This window comes from Pygoscelis adeliae, unplaced genomic scaffold, assembly GCF_000699105.1.
Source record: "Pygoscelis adeliae isolate BGI_AS28 unplaced genomic scaffold, ASM69910v1 Scaffold7, whole genome shotgun sequence".
NCBI classification, from domain to species: domain Eukaryota; kingdom Metazoa; phylum Chordata; class Aves; order Sphenisciformes; family Spheniscidae; genus Pygoscelis; species Pygoscelis adeliae.
In genome coordinates, this window is record NW_008825268.1 from 2,438,493 (window position 1) to 2,450,396 (window position 11,904).

The following is an 11,904-nucleotide window of genomic DNA, read 5'->3' on the forward strand; positions in this document are numbered from 1 at the left end:
CTTCCATGATCTTCCCAGGCACAGACGTGACACTGACTGGCCTGTAGTTCCCCAGGTCTTCCTTTTTTCCCTTTTTAAAAACGGGGGTTACGTTTCCCCTTTTCCAGTCAGTGGGAACTTCACCGGACTGCCACGACTTCTCAAATATGATGGATAGTGGCTTAGCAACTTCACTCGCCAGTTCCTTCAGGACCCACAGATGCATCCCATCGGGTCCCATGGACTTGTGCACCTTCAGGTGCCTTAGATGGTCTCAAACCTGATGTTCTCCCACAGTGGGCGGCTCTTCATTCGCCCAGTCCCCGCCTTTGCCTTCTGCAGCTTGGGCGGTGACGCTCGAGCACTTGCCAGTGAAGACCAAAGCAAAAAAGTCATTGAGTACCTCTGCCTTCTCCATATCCTGGGTAACCAGGTCTCCAATTTCATTCCGGAGAGGGCCCACATTTTCCCTCATCTTCCTTTTATCCCCGACGTACCTGTAGAATCTTTTCTTGTTGCCCTTGATGTCCCTGGTGCCTTCTCCGTGTCCCGGGTAACCAAGTCTCCCCTTTTGTTCCAGAGAGGGCCCACATTTTCCCTTGTCTTTCTTTTATCCCCAACGTATCTATAGAAGCTTTTCTTGTTGCCCTTGAAGTTTTGAAGACTTCTGAAGTCAGTTCAACAAGTGACAGATGTTCTAGGACATTTCTGCCAAGACCCTTTCTCTGTAATAACTTGCAGTTATTACATAACTTGCAGTCCCATTTTCCCAAACAAGTAATTTTCCAGAAAACAAAAAGAAGGCCACAGAACATGTTTGTATTTGTAGCATGTGAGAGTGTACATATGCTCAGCAAAGAGCCACCTCTTCTATCACATTGGAAGAGCCTGCGTATGCTATTTCTTGCATCCAAGTCTCCAGTGTCATGCTGAATGCCAGGCCACTAAAAAGCTAGCTTGAGGATAATTTTTAAACTAGACGTTTTCCCGTATTACTTTTCAGCATGCCGCACAACATCCACGTAGTGCCGCACCTCATTTCTAATGCCTTCAGATTAATGCGTTATAAAATTCAGAAGGCTGTAAGCAAAGGCTGTAAGTATATACTGCTGCCGGCTGCTCCCTAAACATCTTGAAATTCCACATTTCAACCTGTCACAAAATCCTAAGGGTTTCTGCGTCTCCTGTCATTCCTTTTCCTGAATGTTCAGTTTGCTTTCTGTCTACTTGCTATCTGTGTTTTTCTGTGCTCACTCATGCCCTTGTCTGGGACAAGCAGCTGTTGCCGGTGTGTGCTTTTCTCCTGGATGGGCTGCTGCTTTATTTGTGTGGCTGTTGCCCTTGGGAGCTGTTGCGTGGATTACATCGGCATTTCAGTCGATGAGGTGAAGAGCTTGAAAGGAGTCACTGGTGCTTTCCCATTTCCCCAGTAAAAAGACCGCTTGGCAACAAAGGTGGAATTTTGGCAGTCTTCCCTTATTCCTTCAGTTCTCTAATGACCTCTTCAGTAACCCCTCTGCCTCTTCCCTCCATCAGCCAGTGAATGACAGAAAATTACCTGGTCCTTGCATACCAGCTGTTCCCTGGCAGCTGTTAGATGGTGTCTTGGACTTGTGAAGCCAGTCACACAGCTGGGAGTTCTGGAGCAGGATTTACATGTCAGATGTGTCACTTCCCAGTTCCAGAGAAGCATTCTGTGAAATCCCGAAGACATTTGCAGCTTAAAGTTGTATTGAGAGCATGCTAAGACAGATTCAGACTGGATAAAAGGAAAAACTTTTCACCATGAGAACAATCAAGCGGTTGATCAGGTTGCCCAGGGACGTGGTGCAGTTTCCATCCTTGGAGATTTTCAAGTCCAGAGTGGGTAAAGCCCTGAGTAACTTGGTCTGATCTCATAGGTGAACCTGCTTTGAGCCTGAGGTTGGACTAGAGACCTCCTGAGGTCTCTTCCAACGTGAGTTATGCCATGATCAGCAATGCAACTTTGCCACTTCAGCAATTCTTCAAGTTTGGAACGACCCAGTTGTATTTAATGGGAACGAAAGCGATACACTTCTGCAGAGTTTAGTGGAGGAGGATGAACTGTCTTTGCAAGTGCTAAGCCAACCTTTATTAAAGAGTGCTATTTTTGCCATAACTGTATAGGGTATGTTCATTAGTCAACTTCATGGAAGGTGTTTTCATAAGGGTTTGAATGAAGACACATCCTCTGCTTTTACACCCACCATCTGTTCAGATTTTGTGTGCAGTTACATATCTCTCTAGTTTATTCCAGTACATCTTCCATAGTTCCAAATTAGAGGCGACCCATACAAGTCGATGCCAGGTAAAAATCTGTTTTTAATGTCTGTCCATTAGAAATTAATGGACTGCAAGACTGTGCCTCACAGGCCCAGCTCAGGAAGAGGAAACACCGTGAATCTCATTTTAACGTGAACTCAAGAGGGTGAATCCTTATGCGAAACCTAGGTTTGTGTTTGCCTACATAGCCTTCTCTGTCAGAAGAGATGACCTCCCCCCAGGGGTGATTCAGAGCCAAAGGCTAACTCGGGACTTTTGACTTGCTTTCAGGAGCAACTTTTCTCACTGCAGTAATGATACAGAGAACTGGGAAGGCTAAGTTCCTAACGAATATTAGGAGTTAGAAATTAAGCCCTGTAAATACTCCTATTGCCTGTTTGATGATGATTATGTGGACTGTGAAGTATTATGGACACCGCATTATTAACTAGCCTCATTAGAGAGCAATTGAGATAGCAGTGTCTGGTTTTGCAAACTGTTGAGGCAAAAGAGCTTCTGCATTCCACCTTCTCTGCTGCACTTCAGATTTAGGGGGATTGGATGTAATTTTTGCATTGATCCCATCTTTACACAGGTATGATGAAAAAATGAGTTGTTCTACTACATCTGAATCAGTAAAATCTGGGTGGTATGAGAAGTTCTGCAGATAACTCATTCGTATTTCTCACCTCCATATGTTTTATGAGGCAAAGCCCCATTCTAGAGGGCAGGAACAACCATTTCCTCTGCTAGGTAGTGCTGGGTTTTTTTAAGCTTGCAGTTGAAAAAGGAAAGAGAGAGGAAGCTGATGTCTACATACAGTATGCATCTGTATTGTTTTAATATTATATTTCTAAGGTTACATTTCTCTTGTCCTTCCCTAGATGCCAATTAAGTGGATGGCTCTGGAGTGCATACACTACAGGAAATTTACCCATCAGAGTGATGTTTGGAGCTATGGTAAATCTTCATGTGATCAGTTTAAAAATTTGTCTCTTGTAAAGCATTAAACCAAGTTGTGTTACTGTGTTAAAGATACGCTCTTTTTCTAGAGGAGTTAATTCCAGTAGTTTTTGCTCTTCCTTTTTTTTTCTTTTTCTTGCCTCTTTTTTTTTTTTTTTAATGTGTAACTCTAAACAGCAATTGTTACTTGTCTCCCACGTTACTTCCCTCACTAAAATACTTTATCATGATGTCCCAGCTGGGATGACTGCCATAAGGTCTGGGCTGGTAGCAGTTTGGCTGATTATTATGACTGAAGAAGGCCTCTTTCAGCTCAGCCACAGATTCATAAAAATACAGCTGCAGGTCATAATTTTCAGCAATCCTTTGAAAATCTTAACTCTAAAAGCCATGAATGTCAAGAAACATTTTCAGGCTTATGGGACTTTCTCTACCTACAGTAAGATAAAAGGGAATCTGTCATAATACAGAGCAAATACAGCAAGAGAAAGAAGAGAAAGAGATGAGCTCTCCAAGCTAACTAAAACAAGCTTCCATTTAATTTCACAGATAACTTGGGAATTGGTTAGGCAGGTCAGCTCATGTGGACTCCACACACACCAAAAAAAGTCACATTTGAGAAAGGAGATGTTCATTCACTGTTGTTAATTCTGTTATCCAGATGAGCTTTTATGCCACATCTGCTGAGCTGTCTGCCTGTTTATCTAATATAGCTATTAATAATAAAATCGTGTATACCTTTGTAAGTGGAATTTTTTAGCAGTATCTAGGGCTTTGGACTCCTATTTGCATTTCCTGTTGCCATATCGTTTTGAAACAAAAAGGTGTACAATTCTATTCATTACTCACTTTTACCTGTGGGTAGCAGCAAAAGACACTGTTTGCAGTGACTGGTTGACTGCCCTCTTCTATTCAGCTGAGAAAAACATATGAAAGTTAAATTGATCATGTAAAGCTGCTCTTTCTGCTCAAATTCTGTATAACCCGTATCACGTAGGAAAAAAATATGCCTCCATTTATGAAATTCATTTTAAATGCAGGAAGCCCAGAATATCTATAATCGGAAAGGACAAGACCAAAAACAATTGGCAAGTTATAGTTACTGAACATTAACAAAGAGGGGAATGAGGGTGAAATAAATGTGTTTTATACATATGGTAATTTTGCCCATCATCTTTCACATTAGTATGACAGCTGGCAAAATATGGTTACTGATCTGGAGGAATGTTTAAAATGACCTTTGCAATGAAGATAAAAGTTAAACTGGTGTGAAAGCAGCATTTTCAATATTTAAGATTTTGTTGGGGGATTAATTCTGTTACTTATGATATATGATCTTTATTTCCAGCTCTGATGTCAAAACAAATCCTATGGCTATTCAAAAACAGAATCTTGGTTTTGAAGCACAGCACTATCATAATTCAAATCCATAAGGTGATTTAAGGAAAAAAATAATACAAGTGGCTGTGAATGACTTACAAGGCAAAGACAATGACATAATGTTACTCACTGCTGTACCTTTGTGGGAAATTGATGCTCTAAGTTAGGGAACATCTGTGTTTTTTCCCCTTAAAATAATAGAGTACATCAGCCATTCATTTTCCCTTTTCTTATGATAAAAGAGTGCAATGCATTCTTTTGTTATTGCATCCATTTACTTTACCACCATTTATTTGTCTTAGACCTTTCTCTTGTGCCTCAGATCTATCATGCTGCTTCTTACCCCAATAAAAATGAGGGAAGTTGCTTTTGAAGTTTAACACAAAGTACTGTGTCACCATTTTCTGGAGCTTTTTAAATGGCTGACCAAACTTTAGTGTTTTTACAGGCACTGGTAATGAAGAAGACATTGCAGTCCAGAACTGGGCCAGAATACTGCGCTGTAAGAAATTGTGAAGGAATCTGAGTAGGATGACCTCAAATCTTAACACTTTTTTTCTGTCTAGGAGTCACTATCTGGGAGCTTATGACCTTTGGTGGGAAGCCTTACGATGGAATCCCAACTCGAGAGATCCCTGACCTCTTGGAGAAGGGAGAGCGGTTGCCCCAACCTCCTATCTGCACTATTGATGTTTATATGGTGATGGTGAAGTGTAAGTAATTGTCGCTTTTAATATCCCTATGCTCAGTGCAAGAGGGACACTGTTTTAGAACATTTGCATCTATAGTCTGTGACAATGCTGGGTAATAGGACAGGCTGCTTCCAAACAAAAGTTTCCCAAGATACTGTAAATTCCATTTAAATACTGTATGCACATTTTTTGCAATTGCAAAAGATACGAATTTAGCCATGAAGGGTTGAGTTAGCTCAGCTTCTTATTACTGTCAGATGGTATCTCATATTCTTGCTGTGAAGTCAAAATTGTGTGATTGTTATTGTAAACCCTTGTCATTTCCATGACAATTGATTTTGATGTTAAAAAAGATAGTATTAAACATAATTATGGTACATGGATACCCAGCCAGTAAAGGTTGTGAGGAGTAATGCTGGTTCCAAATATTGAGGAAAGAAAGCGTGAATGTTTTATTGTTAGTAACAAGAATGATTACTGCAATAGTAATAACAGAAAGTAAAATTAAATTAATACAAGAAATGCTACAGAGAGGATAATTTTTTATCATTCTTAGTCCAGTACAATAATTTATGAATATTTTTACTTTAGCAAAAAAGGAAAACAGTCTGCACATGGTTTCTTCCTACCCTTTTATCTCCAAGGTACCCACACTACTGACAGTATCCTCCAAGGCTATGCTTCTAATTTAAAAAGAATTAGGAACATCTCTCTGGTGTTTCTGACTTAATTTAGGTGAGATTAACATACAGACATCTCATCCATCTTATATAGTCCTTTCCCTTTTGCTTTGTACACAAATACACTGAAAGAAAGAAAATAAAACTAGAAGAGGTAAATAACCTATTTTCTGAAAACAGTTGTACTGTGCATGCAGGTATGGAAATTGTCTGAATAGTGCAAGGGGTTCATGTTGGTTGAGTGTAAAAATGTTCCATCTGATAGGATTTCTGATGAGTATGAAGCAAATCTCAGTGGACAAAAGGAAGTCCTAGTAGATGGGGTATTCTGGAAGACAGGAAGTTACAGCTAGACGTACAGACTTAGTCCTGTAATGTTTGTGTGAAATTCTTTACAGGCTATAGTAGCTTTGTTTTTCCTGTGTTAGTCACTTCTTCAGTTAAACAGCACGAAGGAGATAAGGCCTGCTTCATTTAGCCTCCCTGGCAAATGAGAACATGTTCTTGGGAAGCTGCTGATAGGATCTTCCATTAGAAAAAGCTGACACTGAGATAAACTAGTTGCTGGTGGTGACTGCCTATACTACTTGCTTGTTTTGCAAGTAGTATTAGCAGGGAAATAGCATTAGCAGGGATTGAGAATTGTTGTTCTTAATGAATGTTTCTTGGAGAGTGAAGGACAAAAGAATCACCCTTACTCAATTAAAATAGCATCTAATGCCTTTGTAAGGTCTGTGTTAATGATGCGGACACGTGAATGCAGAATTACCTGAAAGGCAGATGTGAGGTCAGTCATCCTGTAGATCTGTTGAACAGATCTTTTTAATCTAAGTCACTGTGGAACAGTCGGTCAGTTAAAGTAAAATTGTATTTAGTAGTAACTTTGTAATAAACCCACTAGACTCAGATGAGATCAGATTCATTATATTAGAGGTTGGACACATCCATAGTAAAAGACAGTCAGAGCTGACATCTAAATGGGCAAGATAGACACAGAAAATTCCAAGGCATTGTTGCTGTCTCTGTTTTGGGGATGGGAAACAGGAGCTCAGAGCAAATTAAGAAGAAATCCATGCAGTGTGGAACAATCTAGTCTTCTCTGGCCAAGACCAGATGTTTTCCATTTTAGATGCATCATAGTGTTCTAGCTTTCCATTCTTCTGGGCTCTTTATTGCAACTTTTCTTTAGGCCAGAGCTATCAAGGACATCAAGGACTTCAAACTTGTGCATTTTTAAAAACTAAATTATTTCTTCCCTTGGCAATTAACTGTTTTCTTTCTTGTCTTTCATCTGTCCCCAGGCTGGATGATTGATGCTGACAGTCGGCCGAAATTCAAGGAGCTGGCTGCTGAATTCTCTAGAATGGCTCGAGACCCTCAGAGATACCTAGTAATTCAGGTAAGCAACTCTGCAACATCAGGGGGAAAAAAAAAGAATTCTGTCTGCCAAACCTGACTGTTAAGAGATTCAAAGGCAAGCCCCTTAAGTTCAAGGTGCTCTTGAACTTAAAGCAAACAGTGACCACAGTACTATACAAGAATGAAGTAGAATGGCCAGTGTCAGTACCTCAAAAATAATAATAATAATAAAATAATCTGAAATTAACTTCCTAAGCTTGTATTTATGAGTACATATGCAGGATCTGGCTTTGCAAGCTGCTCAGTACTTTTCATTCTCTCATGAAAATGGGGACAAGATTTGTCTGTCAGTGGACAGTGGACCTACTTTAGACCCAGGGCTTGTTTGGTTCTACAATTGCTTAGGCTGAATCTCAGGGGATTACCCTGAAGACACTTCCCTGCACTGCTGAGATCATAAGAAAGTTTCTTTTCATAGCCTAAACATAAAGGTTTCTCAGAAGACAGGGAGTTGTGTCACATTGGTACCTCTCACACTAGAGAGGAGCTTCCCTCTGTGTCTTCCTTAGGCTGTGTAGGCTCTGTACTGCTTCACAGTCCCTACGATAGACCCACATGAGCATGATTCATCACATGAAATGTGATGCCTACACTGTGGCAATACCACTGTGTCCATATCTGTTGACTACATCTAGCTGGAGCTGTGTATGCCCTGAGTACAGGCATCTGTGGAAATTTTTGTCCTTTCACTCCTACATTCTGCAGAAGCCTAGAGTTGTATATGTGTTTATTACAACTCCGACTCAAGCCACAGAAAATGAATCTCAACTATTTGGTAAGGTCCTTAGATGGTCCCAGTGTGTGAGCAGTTCAAATGAAAATGAAAAATTAAAAGAAGTAAGGTGATGTTGAAACACCAGAGACCAAAGCATGGAATTAGTTTGATCTAGGTAATGATACTCTCATGCTATATCTCATTCTGTATCTGCTCCACATCATGGAGTCCAGGGCAGAGATACATCCAGCTGGTCCTTAGCTTCACACTGACATAACAATTCCTAGCTGAAGAGTCTCCAGAAGTACAGTCACTGCCACTTTATGTCTCCTGATTGCTTCTGGATCTAGTGCTAGTCTCACCGTATGGTGTTTCATTTCACTGTGTAGACATGCTGGCCTACTCATGGTGTATTATTGCACAGTGTGAATGTACGCTACTCTCCTACAGCTTGAGGAGAAGTAAAATATATTTGAAAAGTAAAATACTAGTCAAGAGGATTTGTGGTGCTGAATGTGGAATTTCTCTTGCAGTATTCCCCACTGTGTTAAATTGTAAGTTCAGCTGATACAAGTGATTCTGGAAAAATCAGTCTGATTAAATTACTTCATTATATAGGACATGTTTCCCTATTCCAAATACCTCTTCCCTCCTTTCTCTCCCCTGCCCTTCCCTCCCCTGTTGTATAGTCTGGTGGGTATTTCATTCTGTGAAGCTTCTTCTCCAGTGATCCTTGCAGACAATATAGGCCATGTGCTTCTTGAGGAGAAACCAGGGTGACTCCATTGCACTGGTATCTCTGCCATTATGACTCGCCATTGCCCCCAGATGCAATCAAGAATAACAAGCTTGCTGTTGAGCTTTTAAACCGGTCTGTATGCACCCTGTAGCATACCCATCATTCCCTGCTGGATTCCACACGTTGCATAATAATTCTTGCAGAGTGGGAGGCCGTTCTTTAGCCATGCAGTTAAGTTAGCATCATTTCTATGGGCTGTTAGGTGTCTGGGGCATGGGCTGCCTTTTGTGATGTTTTGTGGCACCAAGCAAAGTGCAGCCCTGATTTGCCTCCCGAGCTTGTAGATGCTATTTCAATAAAAACACCTCTCATTGTTGTTGCTGTTGTTCCCCGGGTTGATTTTTATTGCTTTCAGCTCTGTTATATTCTGCAGAACTTTCCATGTGGATGAGAGGGAAATTTAGCCTCTAAGTCCCTAAATGAAAATAAAGCAAACACCCAGACACAGCAGTTTCCATGTTATTTTCCCCTCATATGAGCCTAAATAGCTGAGATATTTCACAAAATACATCAGGCCTTAACAGAACTTGGGTCAGAAACTGAGCTTGTATGGGAAAAAGAGAGAAGAAAGAATAAAAGCTTGATCACAAGAACGCCAAAAAATGACTTTGCTTGATTTATGCAGTTATTCTCTTTCTGTCATCATATTCCCAGTAAAAAAAATCAAAACAAATGATGTGGATGTGGTGCTTTAGAACAAACAAAGCAGCATGTGTGGTCCCTGCAGCCTGGCTGCCAGGGCATGACGAAGGCTGAAGTTCCCTGTTTGGGAAATTAATCCATCTTTTGACCATTTTCCTCTCTCAATACAACCTATTTAGGGAGATGATCGTATGAAGCTCCCAAGCCCAAATGACAGCAAGTTCTTCCAAAACCTTCTTGATGAGGAAGATCTGGAAGATATGATGGATGCTGAAGAGTATCTTGTTCCTCAAGCCTTCAACATCCCTCCTCCCATCTACACCTCCAGGACAAGAATTGATTCCAACAGGGTAAGAGCAAGCTCTGACAGAAAATACTGGTTATTATAAAAGCAAAGGTGGAGATTTAAGTACACTAATCAAACACAGGTCAGAGTTGCCTTGGGAATCACAAGTTTCCATTGTATGGAGAGTGACTATAAAAACGTTGTCACTGGGTTCCCTGTTCATTGTGCCTCAGTGAATTCTAAATTAATAGCTCAGCCTTGAGTGAACAAAGGCTCAAGTTGAACTGCCTGTCCTGAAAGCACAGCTGAGGCTTGTGAAGTCAAGCAGTGTTGTTTCTCAGTTGCGTACCATCCTGGCCAGGAAGTGCATAGCTCTGATTCTCCCATCCCTGCAGTCCTGTTGTCTTGACAGGGTTGGCACTGATGTAACTGAGGGCAGCTGGAATATATAGATAATGCTGCTTTTGTGTCTGGAGCCAGATTTCAGACCCAGCCCCTTTTCCTGTTTGTATGTGATGCTTTCATGGCCCTCCTTCACAAGCATGTGTTTTTGCTGAGCACATCCCAGATTTTAGCATGTTGATCTTCATAACATCCCTGTCAGGGGAGAAAATGCTGTTGATTTTACAAGGGGAGCTGAGGCACAGAGAGTGTTCAGGTGGAATTCAGCTCACGTAACTCTAACCATCAAAAAGATAGGGATATAATCTAAGCTCTTCATCTAGACTTCATTTCATGTCCTTGGAGAAGAGTGGGTGCGTCCTGTGGGTGATTATTGTTGCCTGTCTTGGACATTTACAGTGGGAAGAGCTACTTTCTGGAGGTGTCTTTCTCTATCCACTGACTACTGGCAGCTCCAGAGCAGTCTCAGACCTGGTGCCTGAGCTCTGGTGAATTGGATCCTGTCCTAAACGCCTCAGCCTCAGTGCCACAGGAGCCCTGCTGCAGGTGGGGACCTGAGTTCAGGTTTCCAGAATTCCTTTTGACTCCTGAGCTCCCTGCCTGAAGCTCTGACCTCTGCCTGTTCCTGCGCTTGGCTCCGTCCTTTTAACAGTTTAGGTGCCACCCCTTCTCACAAAACTAAGAGATGGTGAAATACATTACTAACGTGAGGACATTCGCACAAGCATCAGATGTATTTAGTTATTAGGGACTTGTTTGTTTGTTTGTTTGTTTTCTCTCCATGCTCCTTTTAGCAGAAAGTCACATTTTAAATACTCAGTGGAGTCTCATTGAAATGTTGGTGTTTATTCCTCATGCTTTAGAAACCTTTTGGGCATTTGTCCTTAGCCGAGGTAGTTCCAAATTCACACCCTGGTCTGAACTGATTACACCATGTGAGGGAGGGAAGAGGTAAGTGAAGGAGCTAAGAGTGTATAAACCAGATCAGTGTTCATGCTCTGACCATACACTGCATGAAGTTCTTTCACCTCTCCTGAGTAAAGCAGCACTTTTCTGGAATAAGGAAGACAAAATCTGATCTTAAATAATATCCAGTCAATTCATAAGGAAATTGCTACTGTTTTTAAAGGCAAGGAGACTAGAGAGGTCCTTGGAAGAGACTGGGTGGTAGTCCCACTGGCTAAGCTGGATTCACGTAGCATTTCTCCTGCATCACTGAAAGGCAGTGAAGGAGTGGTGATGCATGAGGGGATGATGCACGATTTAGCAATAAGCAAGAAACTTCCTCTTTATGGCAACAAGAGTTAATTTTTACTGTTGATGCTGATCTGAAATCATAGAATCATTAAGGCTAAGCTGGATTCACGTAGCATTTCTCCTGCATCACTGAAAGGCAGTGAAGGAGTGGTGATGCATGAGGGGATGATGCACGATTTAGCAATAAGCAAGAAACTTCCTCTTTATGGCAACAAGAGTTAATTTTTACTGTTGATGCTGATCTGAAATCATAGAATCATTAAAGGTTGGAAGAGACCTCCAAGATCATCGAGTTCAACCATCAACCCAACACCACCATGCCCACTAAACCATGTCCCTAAGCGCCTCATCTACCCGTCTTTTAAATACTTCCAGGGATGGTGACTCAACCACTTCCCTGGGCAGCC

General features: G+C 41.3%; 1 protein-coding gene across 1 annotated transcript in view; it reads left to right on the plus strand.

The window, feature by feature from the left end:
- The window catches only part of ERBB4 (v-erb-b2 avian erythroblastic leukemia viral oncogene homolog 4), a 580,731-nt gene that overhangs the window by 547,776 nt on the left and 21,051 nt on the right, over nt 1-11,904 (plus strand). Inside the window, exons 23-26 of the mRNA XM_009329670.1 lie at nt 3,147-3,222; nt 5,172-5,318; nt 7,279-7,376; nt 9,732-9,902. Of these exons, the coding sequence (XP_009327945.1) occupies nt 3,147-3,222; nt 5,172-5,318; nt 7,279-7,376; nt 9,732-9,902 (492 nt within the window). The remainder of the gene's footprint in view (nt 1-3,146; nt 3,223-5,171; nt 5,319-7,278; nt 7,377-9,731; nt 9,903-11,904) is intronic.